Source organism: Nomia melanderi, chromosome 4, assembly GCF_051020985.1.
Source record: "Nomia melanderi isolate GNS246 chromosome 4, iyNomMela1, whole genome shotgun sequence".
Taxonomy (NCBI): Eukaryota; Metazoa; Arthropoda; class Insecta; order Hymenoptera; family Halictidae; genus Nomia; species Nomia melanderi.
Window position 1 is genome coordinate 18,122,558 of NC_135002.1, and position 21,896 is coordinate 18,144,453.

The following is a 21,896-nucleotide window of genomic DNA, read 5'->3' on the forward strand; positions in this document are numbered from 1 at the left end:
GTATTTTGTGAATAATAAAAGATTTCTTTTGCAGTCAAGAAATACTTCAATAGTGCTACATAAATTGGGATATTTTTCTACCATAAATATAGATGCCAAGTGTTAAATAAATACTTCCGTTTCTGCAAATTTGCATAACTTTTGTTCTAATTTTATGGTTTTAACAGGAAGTACTTAGCACTGGGAGTATTTTATCATTTATGGTCCCATTTCCGGACAGCTCACTCCGTCTTTTCATCAATGATAAAGCAGTGCACTAAGGAAATATCGTTATCATACATAAACCCACGAAGTTTCGTATAATTCCATTATCTAATATTTATCGTTTAGCAGTGGATAAGATTCTACCCACGTGTTTTATGAATATAATTAAATTTTCGTATTAATATTATCAAAATTGTGATCCAAGAAATATTCCATTACAAAATTAAAACTTCAATATTTCCGTGTACGTGTTTTACCCAACACTTTTTACTACGTTCATTTTATTAAATGTATTCATTTATGCTACTACATAGAACATTTTCTATTAATCATAGAATATTTCCGTTGCGTGTGATTAAGGACTAATTAAGTGAAATAAATTACACAGTTATTAATTATTTTATTTCATTTATTTATCTAATATATAATTCTCTATTATCGCATAAACGTAACCAGTTATTAAATACAATTTAAAAGTTTTGGTTTAATTATAGCGTTGTGCCATTTCTCGCCCTGAACAAAAGCAGATATTCGATAATGGCCACCGCTGACAATATCAACGCGTTGATCATAAATCTCTTATATCAATCTACAAATAATTATAATCATCTTCCTTTATAAGCAATTATTCTTTTTTTCGTCTACAGATCAATCTTTTGTTTCTTTACATCAAATTACAAAATTTTTACTTTTACGAACTATAATTTTATTACATCTTCCGACTCGTTCATAAATCTTGTACAATTTTATGTTAAAAATGACGTATTAAAATTGTATAAAATTCACACTACAAACATGTTTATTGAATATTACAGTCTTCAAATGTCATCTATTTTTTTTTTGCTCAAATGTTTTCTTTTACCATTTTTTGTAAAAGTGTTTTCCTTTATTTGAAATCATATAGAATGTAATTGTTAAAAGGCATGCAAAAGAGAAGAATCATGGCTGGTCAAAGAAATACAGTACTATAATTGTATAATAGCTACTGCAATTTTAAACATCATACTTTTTTCTTTTATTGTACATTTTTGTGTGCAATCTGTGTAATTGGATTGACCAACCGTATTCGCGATTGTACGTAGTTTGGTGAAACTGCATAGTGGGATAGTTAAAAGTTACTGAAAATAAAAATTCTACCCATGACGTATTAACTATTGCACCGTGTCTGGTAAAATCTCATTTACCAATGGAGACGTAAATATATGGAATAAGTACAAAAACTCAGTTTGTTATGTATAAAACAATTGATGGCTTATCCTTGCGCTATAACTAGATTCAGTCATATCTCTTGTGTAGTATTAGGCTTTTGTAAAGCTATGTTGTGTGAAACGAAATTTTTGGTTTAATAACACGATTTTACTGTGCATTAAACATTCGATAGAACTTATTATTAAGAACTTAAAAATAGAATTCTAGTCGGTTGGATTAATATCTAAAACGTTATTATTCGCAATATAAATGGCAGACTATTGTTATGTATATTTTCTGGGATATTGATTAATCGATCAATTAGAATTCTATTTATAAAATTTCACGATGTATTCTGAACATAGCTGGGCCGAAATGTCTTAAACGTTTAATAAAAATGCATTAAAGTTGTCTCTTGAATAAAAGTAATGTACAACACTCTGGATGGAAAGGCATTCACGTTGTTATCAGTTCGTTTCGAACACGCATCTCTGACTCATCAGATCAATGATACTCTCAATTTATATAGGCTGTTTCAGGGGAGGTTCTCAAAGTAAGCAATTGCAATTGCAATTCTGTAATTATTATTTTCGTTGATAATAATCGTGCGATAATAAAATATGAGTGAACATGTGGAAGTATATAAAATGCTCCAAAATTTTGGGTAATTCTACAGTAGAAAAATGATCAATGACTTAAACATTATTTTATATTCAATGTTTGCATCCTTAAATTCTTCATACAATAACGATATTCATTATGTTGTAATAAATGCAGAAAGATTTGTTCCCTCGATATATTTTAACGTTTTATATGTTATTTAGAAAATTATTTCTGAAAATGGCCCGTCGGCCTCGAAAATCGTTATACATAAATATTTATAGATATATGAAACGTCTCTAACAATTAAGTTTCCTCATCGTCAGCAATTATGGCACTGAAGTGATTACTTCCTTCCGAATTCAAAATCGTAAAAAAACATTTATATAATGCATTTGATAAAAGTTTGTTAAATTACTTACTCTCTATGCTTAATCTCATCTATCCTATCGAAATACAATTATAACGTTATGGAGAGCTCAACATCGATAAAACTGAATATTCCGCAACGACGTTTATCAATATACATAATGCGAAGACAATCTATCACCTCGCATCCCGTAAACATTTTAAAAAAAAACTTCAAAATGCGTCCGCTGATGCATGAAACGCGGGAATGAAAGTTGTCAAGTGAAACACTCGTGTTTCGGGAAGCTTGGTTTCATAAAAGAACGTTAAACAATTCCTATTTCATTTGAAAAAGATGATTCAATAATTGTTTACTTTCAAGCAGTGCACTGCGTGTACTGGCGCGCCTTTTGTTCGATTGCCATGAGATGCTTCGCTATTTCCCCTGTCAAAGTGTCAACTTCCGACATTAAATCGGACAACATCCTCTCGTTGTCTCTGTAAACGCTCTCCATGCCGTCGAGATCCTTAGATTTCGTGCTCGTGTCGACAGTTAGCTCGGAAGCTCGCTGCAGGAGCTTCTTCGCCCTCTGAATATTGTCCTTGCTCTTGTTCACGCTCAGATTCAGTGACTCGTCCACCCGCATGTACTCTTCAGCGAGCTTCTTTGTCTTTGTGTCGACTTTCTCCGCCTCGAGGGCAACTTTGTTCGCCTGGACGCTGAGTTCCTGATTTAGAACAAAGTCGTTTCTCAGTGACTGCGTTTGCAATTGCTTCAAACGAGCATCCAAGGCGTCTACGGTCTCGGTGGTGCTGTTTGCCTGCATTAGAGCACCTTGCGTCACTTCTGCTATTTCTTCCAGGTCTTTTTCCGACTTCTGCACGTCTCGCTCAGCCTGGTCGATCGCTAATTGTGCCAGATTCTGAGCTTTTTGCGCGTCGTTCAAAAGCACCACCACTTTATTAGCTTGGGTCTGGTTACCCGTTGCGTACTCCTTTACTTGATTCGCTTGCTCCTTCAATTGCTCCGCTAAGAGAAGATCGTTCCTGGTGTCAGCGAGAATCTTCTCGGAATCAGTTAAAGAGCCGACGATGCTGTTTATGCGTTCAGCCAATATCTTGATCTCGTCCGGTCTCAGTTGAATGTTTTTGGCGAGCACTTCGTTTGCCAGGTCTCTGACCATCGACGGCGTCGGTTGCTCTTCGTCCAGCATGCTCTTTATTCGTTTGTTTATGTCGGACAGATCTTTGGTCACGTTGTCGGAGAGGTTGCGGGCATTCCAGGCGAAGTTGAAGGCGTCCTGCGCGTTTGATCTAGCTGTGATCGCGTCCCGCTTCACTTGCATCATCTGAAAAGAATAAATGGATACTTGTAAATTAATTTTCACTTATTTCTTAAACCGTTGACGAAAGTTATTGCTGGAATTACAGATTAAGAATTTCGTCTGAAGTTAATCGCTAATTTATGACTCAAAACTTGTGACTTAAAATATTAAAATATAAGACGTTATAGACAAGAAGGTAGTTTGAATTTAAAATTAATTCAAAGAAAAATCTGATCGAATTGGATGAGAGACAAATGCTTCGAGGAGCAATAAGAAAATCAAACCAAAGTATTCCAATTATAGCAACCGATATTCAGAAATATTTTTAAAAATTTCTATACGTTGAAAATGTTAGAAGAACTTTAAAGGGCAGCTATGTTTATAACAAATAACTCTAGATAAAAATAAGTTCTATAAGTTAGTATTATAAGTTATTAACTAAAACAAAATAAAGGATAATAAAAAGAAAATGAAGAATGAATAAGTTTACCTTGGCATTTAGTATTTCAAAAACATTACCTAGCTTCAATTTTTTACATCGAAAAGTAATTGAAATTATCTAAAACGACTACTTCTTATTTCAATAAGCGTCACACTTGTTAAATCTTTACTTTCATCAAATAGCAATGCCTAAATTTATTATGGATAAGAAAGAGATTGAAACACTTACATTGCGTAGCAATTGTTCAGCCTCCTCCTTATGTGTCTTGATCTTAGTCTCTTGTTTCTTGGCAACATCCAACGCTTGATTAGCTTTGGTCACGGCTCCCGCATCACAAGATAATCCTCCGCAAAATCCACAACCAGCTCCGCCGCACACGCTGCTACAATCTGTTACATTATCTCCGCACATCTGAAGGTTCAATCTGGGCATAATCTCATTAAACACTCTCAATTTCTCATTTATCTTGTTCAAGGAGTTTTTATTCGCCTTCTGGACGTCATTCACGAAGACGCTCTGCTTGGCTAAAAGACTTTCCGTATGTTTACTGAATCTCTCCGCATCCGCCAAAACGTTGCTTGTATCGTTCGCCATTTTTTCCGCTTGTCTGGATTGTTCAGCCATTTGCTGAGTGACGTTCAGCGCACCCTGAACGTTCTCTTCTTGCAATCTGGTCGCGCTCTCTTTAAGATCTGCAGCCGTCTGATGTAAATTGTTCGTCCTATTCTGTAAGTATTTTAGAGCAGCATCTCCTAAATTCACTTTTTGTCTGACCTCCACCAAAAGAGTATTCGCTTTCTCCAACTCTTTCGCCGAATCAGATACATTTTTGCTCAATGCGGTTGCTAAATCGTTTAATTCGTCTAGGTCTTGGCTTCCGATAGAGGCACTGCCAATCAATTCCTTCACTTGCTCCAAAGAGGAGTCCATGTCGTCGAATTCTTGACTGTAGACACCAGTTGTCCCGACCTTCTGGATTCTAGACGCTTCTTCGATCACCAGATTCGTTTTGTTTCTCAAACCGGTTAGTGTTAGGTCCCAATTATCGAAGCATTCGCCGCATGGTATACATTGAGGGGCGTTTCCGTGGTAACCTCGATCACATTGATCGCATTTTTCACCGCCGATTCCTTTTTTACAGACACACATGCCGGTGGCCCTGTCGCACTGTTGGCTTGCAGAGCCAGCCAAGTCGCAGTCGCAAGGATGACACTGGACGTTCGGGTTACCCCAGTGATTCATCTGACATTCATTGCATTGTCTGCCTCCGAAACCTGGTCGACATTCGCAAGTGCCATCGAATGGATTACACCTGTTTCATAGAAGAAAGTATATGAACATTGTACACTGGTGCAATCTGCATTTCATTCATTTGTTTTACATTTAGGGATGAATAATAATGTTAAAGTTGTAGGTATAGAAATCAAACTCATACATGTTTGATGTAACAGCAAGAAGTTCAGTACGTAGGAATTAATCTAATTAATTCAATATATGAAAAAGAATTCTTGTTTTCTATGTCTAATATTTCGAAATAGTAACCACCAGTAAAACTCTAAACGTATGCAAGATGGTTGTGTTGTTAACTTTTTGTTAGAAAAATCTATACTTATAAGTTTGTTTTCTATTCTTCCAAATGTATACTATCCTTCCATGTTCTACACTTCCATAGCTAGCACAGTTAAATATTGTAACGTTACGTACACAAAAACCTACAAACAAAACGCATCAAACATTCAAGTCTTGAAAAGTTCGCTAAACCGGTAGTACCTGTCATGAAGGCTGCCAACCGCGTCGCAATTGCAAACGTCGCATCCTTGCCCGCTGGCGATTTTCCAGTGATTCTCTTCGCAGGAGCCACAAAGTTGACCGACCACGTGAGGCAGGCAAGGACATTGACCAGTTCGATGGTTGCAGGGACCAGCTTCGCTGTCAGTGCCCAGCGGATTACATTCGCAGATTTCACAGTCCTGCGTCAAAGCGTTACCATAGTAACCCGCTTTACAGATCTGACAGTTAACTCCGTCAGTGTTGTGCAGACACTGCAGACAACGACCCGTATGGGGGTCGCAGTTTCCAGGTACACGTAGGTCTGTGTTGTTGTTGCAGTTGCAGGGTTCGCACTTGCCACCAGGTACCTCGGGATTCCCGAAGTAATTTTCTGCGCAACTCTCGCAACGAGGACCGGTATATCCTTCGAAACACTCGCAGATAACATCGTGAGTAACTGAATCTAGGGAACAGCTATTTGCGTATGAGTGGCCGGAGTCCAATGTTCCTAAAAAGTAGCAGAACATTCAAAATTAACGCTTTATCCCCTAGAGGTTATACGGTCATTTCTTTAACACGTTCGCTACCAGCGCTTATTTCGGCGACAGTGTTTCCAAATATAATATTTTCTTCAATCCAATAAATCTTCTAAACAAAATATTATAAAAATGAAACTGAAACGATTCATTGAGTTCCTAAATATAATATCATAGTTTATCATTTCTAATAACAATATCTATAGGATTAATTTCATTTTCATTCTGTAAAATATAGGATTACGGCCGTGACAAATATGTAACGCTGGTAGCGAACGTGTTAAAATCAATTATTAACAACTAGGTGTACGAATAGCCGAATAAATGGAGTAATTAGAAGTATGAACTAACAAATCATCACGGAAAATATAATTTCCCAATTTCTGTTCGAATTGCCATTTAAAAGAAAATTGAATAATCGAATATTAGAACTTAAAGACAGTTTGTACAATAGTGTAATTACATAGTTACTTTTTAACGATAAATTTAATTTTTATTGATAATAAACCTTTTAAACGTTATATATATATACAAATTCAAGTAAACTCACCTGGACAAGGACAAGCTCTGCACTGAATGTCGACGCCAATCCTAGGATCACCATAATAAGTGTCGTTGCATCGGTCGCAATTGTGCCCGGTAGTGAAGTCACGACACTTGATGCACGCGCCGGTCTTCGAGTCACAGCTGTCGGCGTGACCGTTGCACTCGCAACGTTGACAATGCGGGAAATTCCAGAAGCCAGGTTCGCATTGACCGCAGGTCCTGCCGTAGGTGTTGGGACGGCATTTACAACGACCGGTTTCCACGTCGCAGAAATTATCCAAGGCACCAACGCCGTCGCAGTCACAAGGGATGCAACCTTCTGGACCGAAACCGTACATTCCGGGTGCGCAACGGTCGCATCGCCTTCCAACGACGTTGGGTTTACAGGGACACGTGCCCCCATAATTCTCGCAAAGCAAACTGTGGGACCCCGTTGGATTGCACTCGCAAGCTGAAATCAAAATACCCAGTAGTTTTAACACTAGAACCATCAAACACTTATACTGACTTTTCCAAATTTCTTTGTTAAACTTATAACTGTGTATTTTATTAACCCTTTGCACTTGGAAGTTTTTCACTAGAAATATTTGAACATTTTCTGATGAGATTGAGGAACATATTTTATTTCAATATTTCTAAAATTGATGCATTATACGAAGTATAATATTAAATATCTACTTTTAACACTTTTAACCCTGTCACCCTCTTGAGTGCAAAGGGTTAGGATTTCAATTGGTTTATATTTCAGTGTAGGTATTACTAAATCAGCTTCTTTAACGATTTCTTAGAGAAGCATCTGTATCTTCTCAGTATTTGTATTAAAAAAGTCAGGACTGTGTCATTCCTGATTCATCTGGTAGTTCTAGTGTTAAGTATGTTAAAACATAAAAGATGGAGTAAGATTGAGCGACTCTACGAATAAAGGACCGATGCTTTTAATGTTTCGATTTACAGTGGCTAATAACGAATTAAAGTAATCTAAAAATATTTTATAAGGATTAACCCTTTGTACTTGGAAGTTCTTCACGTGCAACATTTCTCAATGAGATATAAACATCGTTCTTTGAGACTAATAAACGAGAAAACGTATGTACGTTAGGAAACAAGGTTATTTTATTTAAATATTTCACATATCGATGCATTATCGAAGCAGAATATTATATATAAGACTCTAATTTTGTTATATCAAATCTAGTGGTGACTAAGAGTCACCTCTCGAGCATAAAGGGTTAATAAAACGTCTGTTTTACATTAAAGTTAATGGATCTCTTGGTTAATCAAGTATTCATTTCTTAATAAAAATATATTCATTTGTAACTATCTTTGTTACTTAATTTATAGCATATGAAAAGCTTTCTTGATCATTATAATTTTTCTTTGATTGTTAGTTAACAAATTCATTCGTAAAGAGTTAAAGGTGGCTTAAATTTCAAGTTAATGTAATAATTACTCACAATGGGCACCGTCGTAGACGTAATAACCGATGCTGTTCTGGTACTTTTTACAAACTTCGGGTACATTGGTCCACATAGTAGCAATATCATTGAAGTATTCGCTGCAATGGTATCTTTCGTATTCCTGGCGGCGTAATTCTCCTATACCTGGTGCTTTGAAGAAAGGTATCGCTTCTATTCTTGGCCTCAAAACAATCTAAACGAGCAATAGATAATACGTTTTAACTAATAGATTAAGATTAAAGATATTTCAAGTAGCTGAGTTTACTAGAAGAAATCAATATAAAAAACATACACAATAAGTTGCTTTAATATTTACTCGGTAACGTTATTTTCTTAATCAAGTAAATGAAACTTTAAAAGAAGTTACTATATTTCTTTGAAATGAGTACGGAAATCAACTCGTTCACAAATAAAAGTGTCTCCACGATACTAAGTTCTCAAAGTTCCAACATTTTAATCGTCACTCACCGAGTCGACCAAAATGGATGCGGAAGGCGTGTCCATTTGATTGTTGAATTTGCGGAACTGCAACAGAAGATTGTATCGTTTCCTTGCCTCGAGGCAAACAGCAGGCTGAGCGACGACACTTCTCGATCTGACAGGTAACTGCGCCCACAGCTGATCGTAATCCGATCTCGCATCAGCGCAAGGTCCGTTAGGATCCACCGGGCTCTCTCTTTCAATGATGATCTTAACGTCTTCCCAGAGTCCAGGTTGAACGGGCTCATATCGCACGATCACTTCGTACCACAAAGTTTTCCTCACATCGTCGATCGTGAAATTCAACGTCGAACCTTCCAAAGCTTTCATAAATCCAGTCCCAGTCCAGGTAACGTTCCTTCCGTCACGGTAGGGTTCTCTGATTACCACTTGACAGTTATCAGTAGCTCTGGACAGCTCACCTTCATAGATCAGGAAATCCAAAGACCCGGTGTAATAACTCTGCTCCGGCTGATTACACGTTCTACCGCTGATATGAGGTCTGCAACGACATTGGCCGGTCATGACGTCGCAAGAATTCTCGTAAGAACCACCAGGATCGCAGTCACACGGCTTGCAACCATCTGGATCTTCCGAAAGACCCCAGTAACCCGGAATGCACTGGTTGCAATCACGAGCAGTGACGTAACGCTTACAAGTACATTCGCCAGTCACCATGTTGCATCCGCGGTTGTCAATGGTACCCAGAATATTACACGTGCAAGCTTGACAACCTTCGGGATTCTCGGGATCAAAGTTCCAAAAGCCATTCTTACAGCGATCGCAACGACGCCCTTCGACGTTCGTTTTGCAGTGACATCGGCCAGACTCGTCACCGCTTAGGGGATCGGTTCTAGAGTCGCAAATACCGTCATCTAAAGAACCGCTCAAATCGCAATCGCAGGGCAGACAAGCTTCAGGATGCGAAATGTCCTTTGTGATATCGTGGTAGTAAAATGGTTTACATTGTTCGCAATTTTGGCCGCGAGTGTTGTGTTGACAGTCATCGCAAACACCGCCAGAGACTCTTCCCGATCTTTCATAAACGGTCTCGTCGAAATGACAGGATTGCGTATGGTTGTTACAGTTGCAAGGACGACAGGCGTTCGTCTGTTTACCCACGGCGGGTTTCCATGGTAAATCGTTGTAAAAATCTTGACACTTTTCACAGTTTAAGCCAGTCGTGTTGTGGGTGCATTCGCATCTGCCGTGCACCATGTTTTCTTCATGTGAGACGTCTGGTAGAGGAAGACATCTTGACGCGTGACCGTAACAGGAACAGGATCCGCGGATCACCATGTCATGAATTGCGTAATAATATTTTTCGCGAATCTCGGCACGATCGTCTAGAAGATCGTCTCCCAATGTGTGCAGTCTTGTCATGTTGATCCGTAGATTCGTTATTTTCAAGAGGTCTTGGACTTCCTTCGAATAGGGATTGTCGATTTCTAAGTTTCGCGGAAGTACTCTGCGCAAAGAAAGTGAAGACATGTAAGGTTCATAAAGTATCATATCGAAATTGCCAAAAATTTATTATATTTTTCCATATTTTCATAGTGTTGACAATATATCTTTAGAACGACTTTATATGATTTGTAAAATTAGAAAAGTTGTACAGATTGGGTTATAAATCGCCCTTTCTTTATCCTCCACTTTTTTCTTATTTTGATTCAAAAATATATGTTTATATTTTAAAACATTACTACAAGAGAAAAAATAACCGTAGCAGAAGGTTTTCGTTACACTGAACTGTGATGCAGGCTTTATTAGTCAAACATTATAACTGATCGAAACTTCTAAGTATTACGTATGTCGTTAAACGATGTGTTCGAAATTATGAGGCCTAATGACAAAGCTGAAAATCTCAACGCTATGTTTTCGTTTGAGTAAGAAAATCTTTATTCTTAAATTATATAGTTATCCAGAGACAAAAGTCAAAGTGTCTTCGATTAACAGAGCTATAAAAGACATTGATCGTTTAGAGAAGATAAACGTGAAATTTGTATTTGTATGGTTACCATATGTACCGAATGTAAATTAATATATCGACATTATCAATGATTGAAACCAAAGTTATTCGCTTACGTTGCGGGGGACCAGTATTTATCACAGTTTACATACCTGAAGATAACATCTCCGCCAGTTGACGGCGCCACGCCGGAGTATCTCGTCTCGCAGATAACGTCGGTCAGTCTCTGAGGTTGCTCCGTGGAAACCTGAGGGAAGTACTGCTCGCAATTGTGAGCGAAGTATCGGTAAACCTTCCAGGTCTTGCCGAAATCGTAGGATCTCTCGATCAACATCGCCGCAGGTCGGAAAGTTTTGAAACGGATGATAAGGTGGGTGAAATGGAACTCCGCTTCCAGATCGAAACGGATCATCACATTTTCCACGCCATTTTCCGCCTGCCACCAAGTTCTGGAATTTTCATTAAAAAAACATTTCATATTTTTTAACGCCTTCGAATATTTCAATAAAACATTAGTTGATCTATACAAAATTATTTACTTATTTCATAAATTCTTTGAACGTAATTAGAACATTGTTTAGGGAAAAAATGCGAAATCACATTGCATCAAATATATTTACATTGTATAATACAATTTGTTTAATAGATACAATTTTCAATTTATATTCGTTTCGATTAGTTTTATGTGTTTCTAACTTTTAGTTTAGTGTAGTAACTTTATAACTTTAATAAGTTGAATTTGTATTCTCCTTGAAACTGATAATCAAAGAATGTTAATGGTTTAAATAAAATTAACCATGCCGGACGTTACATTTTAAAAATGATTTCTTACCCGCTGACGATATTTTCGATGTTGTGTTGTTGTTTCGGCAACGACGCGTCGCAGAAGAAACATTTCTTCCGGTCTTTCAAATGCGAAACGATGCAGTATCTTTCCGGTCCCCTAAGACCGCAAGTGGATGATGCAGTCAACCGACTTTTTCGACCGATTAACAGATTTCCGGTCGCGGGATAGCAAGAGCTTTGTTCGCACGGATGCTTCCTCTTCATTGGACCTGAAGAATATAAGAAATCAATTTAACAAACCGTTCTGCAATGAAAATATTGAGTTAGCCACAGTTGATTATCTCCGTTCCCGGTATCCAGTATTGTTACTAGTAACAGCTACGGAGGTGAATATTTGTTATTTACACTAGTAACAGTTAAAACTTCCAGATACCAAGGTTAGTTTCCAGAAACCATTCGACACCACCTCAACCAAATTGAGTGAGGCACACAAATAAATTTGTCTCAATCGTGTCGGTCACGTCTATCATTAACTATTTCACGACATCATGGAAATCAAAAATTGATTGAATTAGAACCAATATGGAAGTCGATGTGTATGGAAAAAGAGTATTCAGATACTTAAGATTGATCAGATTTATTTTGAATGAATTTCATTTATCAATAACAATCCTATTTTCATATGGTTTTCATTCTTTGAACTGTTGAATAGAAAAAATATAAAACGTCAAATTTATATATGTATATTGACATGAGTAGTAACAGATGTATAAAAACAATTTATTTTAATTGTTATTAGTAGTATAGAAAATGCCTGTTGTTATTTTTAAACTTATATAGAATTCACAAACAGAATTTTCATGATGTCCTTTCTTTTAATATACTTACTTAATTTCAATAGATCCTTTATCTTGAAAAAATATAAAAATTTGACTGCCTAAAGAATGAAATTGGTATAGTTAAAAAGTCTTAATTAACTCTGTACATTTAAAAAGAAAGACACGTGAGAGTTTAAACGGATCCAGACACCATTGTTCGTGTGATCACCAAAAACGTCTGTCGTTCGAGGGTTAATTGAAATATTATTATTATTACTTATACTTTTATTTTAATCCTCGGTACGCACGACTCTAATAATTATTATCACTCGAGCCGTAAGCAATTCTGTTACAAGCGGCAGGAGTTTCTTTTTTGGAATACCTGTCTGCTATTAACACGTTGAATGCAAACAGCGAAAGTAGAAAGAATGGATTAATTTGAATTGTGTAACATTGACATGCCATTATCACTTCTTTTTTTAGTTATTTAATGATAATGTATAACATGGATAGATGAAACCGGCGAGAATGCTACCTCTCACGTTAGGAACGGTCAGCCTTGGCCAATTATGGCGCTCTGCCGTTACCTCCATGGGTGACATATCTCCTCTCTGGATTGTTCCTATAACACCCCGTTTTTATATCGATTGCTTACTCGTATCTATCATTACGTATTCTAATGGCGATGTTTTAAAAGAAAGATGGCACAGGACGTACCAATGCTAAGAATTACACCTGAATATAATTTAAATATTAGTTTGTGAAACATTGTTTTCAGGAATGAAGGGCAAACTTACAACGCTGGTAAAAGGACAAAATATTGAAATTAATATACTTTTAATAAATGTAATTTACGCTCCTATTTTAATTGGGAATAAAAAGTAAACTTTGGAATGTAGATTTAATTGTTTATTAATTGTTCTGTATACAACAATTTTCTATCTACACTACAAAAATGTAAGTTTTAAAATAACGGCGTAATATAGTTTTAGCACCAATTTATTTATAAAGACTAATTAAACGTTATAATTAAACGCTGATATATTGTTTTATCGAATGCATCTTGTGTAATCGTTATCTTGTAAATTCTTTTCTTGTATGAATCGCATGTGTTTTCGATTTATATCAGCAAAGTAAAATATCTAACTTACCTCTGACTGGAAGTCTGTCCCTGGCATACTCAGGATCTGCAGCATCTATAAATTAAAAATTTTCTTTTTCTTATTTGATTTATATATATCATGTATAGAAATTAAGATTACAGAATTTAGTTGTTAGTGGCTGTCCAATCTACATAGAGTAATTACATATTGTGGATAAAGTTATTACGCAAAAAATTATTCTTTTGTAAATAGGACTTCGAAGGTATACAGTATCTAGTTTTTTATTCTTAAAGAATCAACTGGAAACCATATTTCTACAGTGAAAATATTGAACCAGTCTAGAATGTGCAGTTATCGGACTCTGTTCTACTACCGGCGGACGTTATCACAAGGAACAACCGGATATTTATCATGTGGCGTCTCCGAATCTAATGGTTAAAATGAATGGAAACCTTAAAAATGAATAGAATTCGCTAAAATTAATAACAGAATTGTGTCCTTTCGTATGAAAATTCATAAATAATATTTTCTAATTTTGCAATACCTATCAGTCAACGTGTTCCGTTATTCTAAATATTTATTATTATTTTATTGTATAATTTGTATAATCTAGAAAATACTTTAGATTTGCTCATGAAAAGGTTATTCTACGATTGAATTGTAAATAAATAAATTCGTAACAGTTAATATTTTTCATGAAACTTTACACTTTCCGATTACGTGTGTAGTCACGCTCTAGATTTTATGGCATAATAAATTTATAAAGTTTTCATAAGGGCTAGAAGTTTTGTTGTAGCTGATCGAGATCATTTTTTGGATGTGCTATTTAATGTCTTTTCGGTCGTTACGTTTTAGGTTTCTAAGGCGCTTAGATTTGGAAGACAGAAATAAACTGGAGAAGTTTCGAAGAAAGGCAGGTCGTGGGGTCGAATCACTATCTAATCGTAATGGATAAAGTGTCTTCTCGTAAGAGGAATGAATGGAAAGCACGTTACGATTATGGATAGATGAACTCTATTTTGCTTTAACGAAATTCCTCTCATGTTGTTTCATCTATTTGAAACTGAAGACACTTTCCCCATTCCTGAGGAATGTTTCAAATAGCCTTTGATTTCTCCACAAAAAGAATTTACGAATGAATGAGTGTATATTCATGCAATTCTTTTTTTATAAATCTTATCCACGACACGTTTTCGAATAAAATAAAATTATGTTAACATCCTACTGGCTAATGATGTAATATGTATTTGCGATAACGATGGAGTATACACAAAAATAGATGTTATTCAATTAAAAGATACACTTACTAGATGCAATAGTTAATACAAATAAAAGTGCTACGAGAATAATCTCGCAAGAACTTATTCGAACCATTTTGCTCTCCTCCCCTCTGTTATAACTTATCGGACGGAAGCTAAGCCATGAGCATGATGTTTCATCTGAAAGTAGAAGAATATAATTTGATAAATATTTTTCATATTCTCTAAGAAGTACTTTACGATTATAAAATATTAATTGAACGATCGAATTTTTATTTTGTAGGTGTATATTTGGAACCAATCTATTCGTGGGTTTTTAAATTGTGGTATGTATTCAATGTATTTCTATCCTCCGATGACTTTTCGTGTTTTTATTAATTTCAAGTTTTTTAAACTAAATTTTAACTTATCAAAGATAGGTGTTTATGAATAAATTTTATTTATTTTTAATTATGTCCGTATTTGAGTTCATAGTTACAAAGCTCATCACTTAGCGAGTGAAATTTTAACATACACGAGTAATAAAAATTTTCAATAATTTCGAATAGGAGACGCAGATGCAATGAATGTGCTTGGCAAGCAACAAAGAATCCGCTGTTCTCTTCGTGTTTAATGTTTCTGTCATAACTTTTTAATAAAGTACTTCCAGACATGTGTTCAAATCGTTATTAAATTATTTAAATATTTTCCCTTGTATTTGTTTGATCGCTTTGCTATAAGGAGAGGGAATTTTAACTTAATTCTTATAATATTCTTATAATTATAAATTCTTCTAATTAGATATCTTAATACTTTATAAATTCTTATAATTAGATTCTTTATCTAGTAATTATCTTTTAACGATCAAAAATATTTTTCGAAGGCCGACAGATGTTCCAATTTTCTAAACGATAATACACATACGATTTAATCTACATATTTTACCTATGCTTTATAAATCAACTTTACTTCTAAATGAATTATTTTCTTTGAAATTCAATGAATCACAAGGCTAACCGTCCCTATTACTCATTTTATTAGCCCTTCTGAATGAAGACCTTACTTTATATCCTCATTAAGAAACTTATAGTTCAATAACGAACTTGTGTACGTATACAGACATAAACTACCAGTTATAATAATTGTCAATGATGTAAATACATACATGAATTTTAAATTCTTAACGAAATATTAAGGAATACGGATTTCTTCATTCTGTATAATCCATTATCATATTCAATAATGTGACACATTTAAATGTTATTTAATGCTTCTTGCTTATAATTTAACGATCGAATGAAACCAGTAATACAGGTGGTTCAGTGCACCTGATATATCGTTAAACATGAAAACATTATCAAACTTTAATAAGATAACACTTATTAACACAAAAGGTATTAGTATACTGCATTTAGAATAGTAATAGTTTTATGGGTTTAAAACATTAATGATGTTCATTATTTACTATTTATTATTCAATATCAGTCTAGTATCAAATTTTACATCCCGAGTTTTCTCTGGTTTGATATTTTTAACAAAACGAATGTGTGTAAGTAGAAATGTTTCAACCTGTGCACCAATGACTGCTTTAAACTTTTGGCGGCAATATGTTGCAAACAGTGTCGTAGCATTGCCTTGAAATAATAGAAATACAAAAAACTAGTATTAATATTTCCAATTACGAACCTACTAAAAAAATTTCCGATTAATTTGGTTAAAACCTTTTTCAAAAATCCATGATACACACATACATTAATCAATTCTATAAATGTTTAAATACATTAATCAATTATATAAATGTTTAAATACATTACTCCGAAACAGAAATGTTCACTCTTGTATACTGTTATTACTCTTGTATTCATAAAAAAGCAACAAAAGCTAACAATACTTATGGTATGAGCCTGTATTATAATCGCATTACAAAAAATTCATATTCGATAACAAATTCATAACAGACATTCATAATAAAAGAAATACCCTCAGATAAATCTTTTCTCAAAAATCATTTACAGTATTCCCTCCAAGACACAATGTTCTAATCTCACAAGAATTTCTTCAAATCTACACAAACCTTCGATCTCAATCACAGTGCTCCGCAATAGAAGTAAACATCCCCAAAGAATTTCGACAACCTCCCTTAAAAAATCATTCTACTCCTTCATTCAATCCTAAACAAAATTTGCAGAAACTTATCTGGCCGCGTGACCAGATACATCATAAGCGCACGATGCATTTTTAAAGAGTCCGTAGAAGCATCCCACGATCGATCATAACATTCCACGCTTAAAAGAAGCACTCGGTTCTCCGCTGAGATCATTTGACCGGCCGTGTCCCGTCGCTAATCAATCGGAGCAGCCAGTGCAGCTTACTAACATGCTAATCGAATATACCAGTGCATAGGTGACTGTAATCAAAGAAACACGTCCCTCTCTTACCTAATTCGGCGTATCTCGGCACGAGAGGCTTGTCCGCGTTTTTCAGGCGCGCCGATCGAGGAGGATCTCGGGCACGGTCACGATCACCAACGCGAAAAATCGATCGATCGGACGATTCACAAGCACACTGTCGACGATACACAGCAGACGTGAACGAGATCAAGAATGAACGAGAGCGACGCCGTCGAACGCCTGGTGACGCGTCTCTCGCACCGTTTCTGTGTTAAGGAGAACCTCCGCAAGCGGCCAGTGCCGTACGTAGAATGAGGTTCCTTTCTTTCGCGGATCGAGCGTGGGTGCTGATACAGACCGAGGGGAAAGGTGATGTCTCGGAGACACAGCGGGAAGAGTAGGGGAACGCTGCGGGGGCGTCAGGCAAGAAAACATTTTCCGTTGATCAGCCGCTCGCAATTCCATTTTTGCGGTATGCTTTCTTATTGATGGCCTGAGAATATTTGTGAATAGATTGCGAACGTTTTTTCTTGTAGACGATAGATTGTATGATTTTATGTAGCTGTAGAAAGTAGATAGACCAATTTTTTTATTGTTAGTTTAAAGGCATCCGTTAACAGACTTTCGTGTAATTGGATGTTTGTACAATTATGTATTCGTATAGGAAATAGATGAAATGTCTTATTGATGGCGTGAGAATGTTTGTGAATAGATTGTGGAAATTTTTTCTTCTAGAAAATTGTATACTCTTATATAAAATAGGTAAAAAATATTTTTCTTATTGTTGGTTCGAGAACGTTTGTGAATCTATTAATTTTGGATGTTTTTGGTACGATTATATTTTGTATACTCTAAAAGGAAATAGAGGAGGAAATAGAACATAAATAGAAATTATTTTTGACCGTAGATTCTTGTAAAAAAATGTACGTTTTAATAATTATTTAATGTTTAGAAACAGATAAATTATTTGAAAATGAGGATTCTACGATCATTTTGAAAATGATGTTGGTGATAATATCTGGAATCTAGTTACAAGAAAATATGTTTCGAATATTTTAGGTTTCGATCAGTTATATTATAAATCATTTTTTTATATGTTTTCTAGCAGCATTTATATAATTTCAGTTTTACTTTATTCTGCATTATTTCATTTAATATATTAATTTAATTAACGAATTGAATTTGATAAAGCAATTGCCCTAATCCAAAGATTAATATAAAAAGATAAACTTACCAAATGGATGTAATGTACCCTGATAGTTTTTATTCAATAAATATTGGTTAAAAATATTGATTAAAAATAGAACAAAAGAACAATAGGAAGAACTTTGATGCTACTATTGAAATCTTGTATTACATTTATTATTATAAACCATAGTTCGCAAATATTATGTTTCGCGTATCTTTCCTTAGATATTTTAACTTCTTGTCTGTTGTATAACAGCATAATAAAGTAACATATATATTTTAATATTACAAAATAAAATATTAACATTGTTTCATCTCGACTCGTTACTAATTAACTGTTATTTAAACATTTCACAGTCAGTATAGTAAATTGTTCAATTATTAATTTAAAGTTGCAAACTGTGTACGATAGAAAATGTTCAGAATTTGAAATTTTTTAGATAATATTTAAAAGTAAAGGCAGCACAGCACAGTGTCCATTGCGTCAACCAGTGGGTTGCTCTTCACACGTGCAGCACACTTGTATTCGTTTTCCTTCGTTCTCTTCAAGATGGTTTATAGCAGGCATGCCATGCCATTGAGACTGACCAGTACCTCGGTCGTTAACCATAATCGAAGGTCTCTTCTCTTAGTGGTAATTCAACAAAATTATTTAATAAAGTTCCTTTCAAATTTGGAAATTTCTAATTACAATAGTAGTACCACGTGGCTGCTTTCAAAATCAGTAATAAATAAATTATAACTACGATGCTACAGGAATAAACTAATTAAATATTTTGCAGTGATTTTTTTAATCACAAACACAAGTGAGGAACGATAAAAAATTTCAGTAATTCTTCTTTACACACATATATATATATATATACGAGTATAATATTAATTATAAAACGAACCAATACTAGCGAAACAAATGTTGAATTGTTTTAAAAAATTCTTTAACATAATTGTTTTCGTAATAAAATATGAAATATATTTTAAACATTACTTTTATCATATCATTATGACATTAGTATTTAAATAATTTTTTTGCTGCAACATGCAAAATGTTTCATACTGCATGGAATAAAGAGAATAAAGTATAGTGTCCTTAAAAATGACAGTGTTGAATTAGATCTCGTACGCGCAAAATGTAACGCCGAATATGATCAACGAAAAGGAAGGAAGAGAAGCGTAGGCAGCGTTATCATTACAGCGTATCCCGGTTATGATAGTAGAATAACACTGTCTTCTCATTCTCTCTTCTGTTCTTTAATACGACTTTTTTTCTTTTTCTTTTTTCTTAATCGATGTAAAACTACCATTAATTTTCAATTAAGTAAACTACATTTGCTCCTGCCAAGTAATATTTATGGTTAATAGCTTTGTTTAAAATGTTTCACAACAAAATAGCGTATATTACATTAATAAATGATAAAATTATTAATTTGGTTTATATTTTATATTTTCCTTAATCTCTGAGAGTTGCGAACACTATATCATACAGTTCTATTTATACTTTTAAGATATAGTAAATGGGTTTTTCAATTTGTCTTTATATTAATAAAATCTTGTATTTTAAATTTGAAATAATTTCTTGTAAAAGATATTAAAATACAGTCATGTAAGGTAAAAAGTAATTTCTTATGGTTTTTTGAAATAAAAATTTTTAATTTTATATTCTATTGTATTTTAGATATTTTTGTTTTATATTTCCCTTATAATTAGCTTAATTCTTTAATAGGAGATCTATATAAGCATTTGCTATTAAATCTTCATTCTTTATATTTAATTTAGCCATTAAATCTTGAGCAATTTTTTCTCCAGTTTCCATATCTTGTTCATCCTCTAAAACAACCTATAATATTAACAATAGTATATTATTAATTAACAGTTCATGAATATACTAATATTTATGAGTTTATTTGAAAGAAGAAAGCATATTTACTAGATTTAAAATATGTTTTCTACCTCTAACTCCATAAAAGTTCCTAAACCTTCAACTTCATCAATGTGTACTCGGGTCTGACCAATCATATATAACTTTCTAGTCTTTTTTACAATACCGATACAACCATTTGATGCACTCAAAATATTTCTAATACCGGTACAGGCATCAGGATTAAGACTTGTTTTCTGATAGTTACAGAGTTTGGGACCCAATGTATTAGATCTTATGTAATATAATAACTCTCCAGACCCATCCTAGATAATATAAAACATATGTGATTATATTTCTAATAATGTTTCTGAATAGAACATACATATATAACTTCAATATAAGCTTTTAAAGATTTAAATTTCGTTAACTTATTTCAAGCAATATTTTTGCTTACAATATTTTGTATTTATAAATTCTATTTTGTTGCATGTTAGTCATTTAACTTATACTTAAATAAGTGTTAAATGTATGAAAGAAAAGAAATATAATCGTTAAATTCCCTTTATATTCAAGACTATAAAGAAATGTGATTATTCTTCTGAGTAGTGTTATTATTAAAATTATGAAATAAAAAATAATATCATAGTATTACAAAGTAATTAATGATTTACTTCAAACTGTCGTAATTTTAATCGACCTTCTGCTACTTTAAAGAAAGTATCATGCTGCTTTATGATTGTACAGTCAGAATCTGTCAGCTCTTTAGTTAAAGAAATTAAATGTTCTGGATTATTAACTTTTGCTTTTATCTCAATATTCCGCATTGTTATTGTTATTATTATCTCTTTATATCTCACTTATTTATTGTTAACAATAAAAAAATCTTTTAATATTATATTAGCGTGATAAGTGTGAAGAGAGTAAATTGGATATCTGTGGACTAGATGTTATATGAAAATATTGTTATCACGTAAGAATCTGGTGATTAAAGTGCATTATTTTATGTACGGCTCAGATAAAAGGTGTCTTATTTACGCCCCTTATGCTAGTAACTCGAAAATACCGTTCCCTCACTAGCTTTATTCAAGAAGCTGAAAGAGACTATATATGTGAGCAGTTTTGTGTTGTGTTCAATACAGTAAGTAAAAGTAGGTACGGAGAGGATAACTTTTCGTGAGAAGAATGCTACTAGAGTTCCTGTGGACACAGATTTAGGCACCCTTGGCTTAGGTAGAAGCCATTCGATGCGCATGAGCAGTTGCTAGTCTAAACAAAGTAGTTTGTGGATGAGAATGGCATGCTAAGCTTCTGCGAGGGGATATTGCCAGATGACGTGATTGAGGTTATGTTTAAGGTAGTCATAGTCGTACGCGGGATTGTTGACAGCTCGGATTTTGGACATGAATTCATTTAGTCTGTAGTGGTTCTATCGTGCTCTGAAGATCCATGATGTAAAGAGTCTTGGGAGTGACAGATTGTGAAATCAAAGTTTGGCGGTCTTTTGGAAGAATTGTTGGAAGTAATTGATGCTGATGAGGTTCGGGTAGCTGTCTCTTCCTTTTTTCAATCAGCTGTCGAAGCAGGAATTCCATTCAACAAAAAGCAATTCTATTTTGGTGAGGAATTGTGGATTTCGTGAAGGAAACAGGA

General features: G+C 34.4%; 2 protein-coding genes across 2 annotated transcripts; both read right to left on the reverse strand.

Moving 5' to 3' along the window:
* Nucleotides 1–592: 592 nt before the first annotated feature.
* LanB1 (laminin subunit beta-1) lies at nucleotides 593–17,532 on the reverse strand. Its single transcript, XM_031972898.2, has 11 exons — nucleotides 17,249–17,532; nucleotides 14,880–15,011; nucleotides 13,621–13,665; nucleotides 11,698–11,920; nucleotides 11,018–11,314; nucleotides 8,885–10,364; nucleotides 8,414–8,609; nucleotides 6,964–7,410; nucleotides 5,878–6,385; nucleotides 4,336–5,419; nucleotides 593–3,689 (listed from the first exon to the last, which is right to left on the reverse strand). The coding sequence occupies exons 2-11, from the start codon at nucleotides 14,944–14,946 to the stop codon at nucleotides 2,718–2,720; spliced, it is 5,319 nt and encodes a 1,772-aa protein (XP_031828758.1). The 5' UTR covers nucleotides 14,947–15,011; nucleotides 17,249–17,532; the 3' UTR covers nucleotides 593–2,717.
* A 1,948-nt stretch (nucleotides 17,533–19,480) lies between these two features.
* Nucleotides 19,481–21,896, reverse strand: LOC116425324 (uncharacterized). The gene is made up of 3 exons (XM_031972899.2): nucleotides 20,918–21,896; nucleotides 20,336–20,569; nucleotides 19,481–20,222 (listed from the first exon to the last, which is right to left on the reverse strand). Exons 1-3 carry the CDS (start codon nucleotides 21,068–21,070, stop codon nucleotides 20,094–20,096), a joined length of 516 nt encoding a protein of 171 aa, XP_031828759.2. The 5' UTR covers nucleotides 21,071–21,896; the 3' UTR covers nucleotides 19,481–20,093.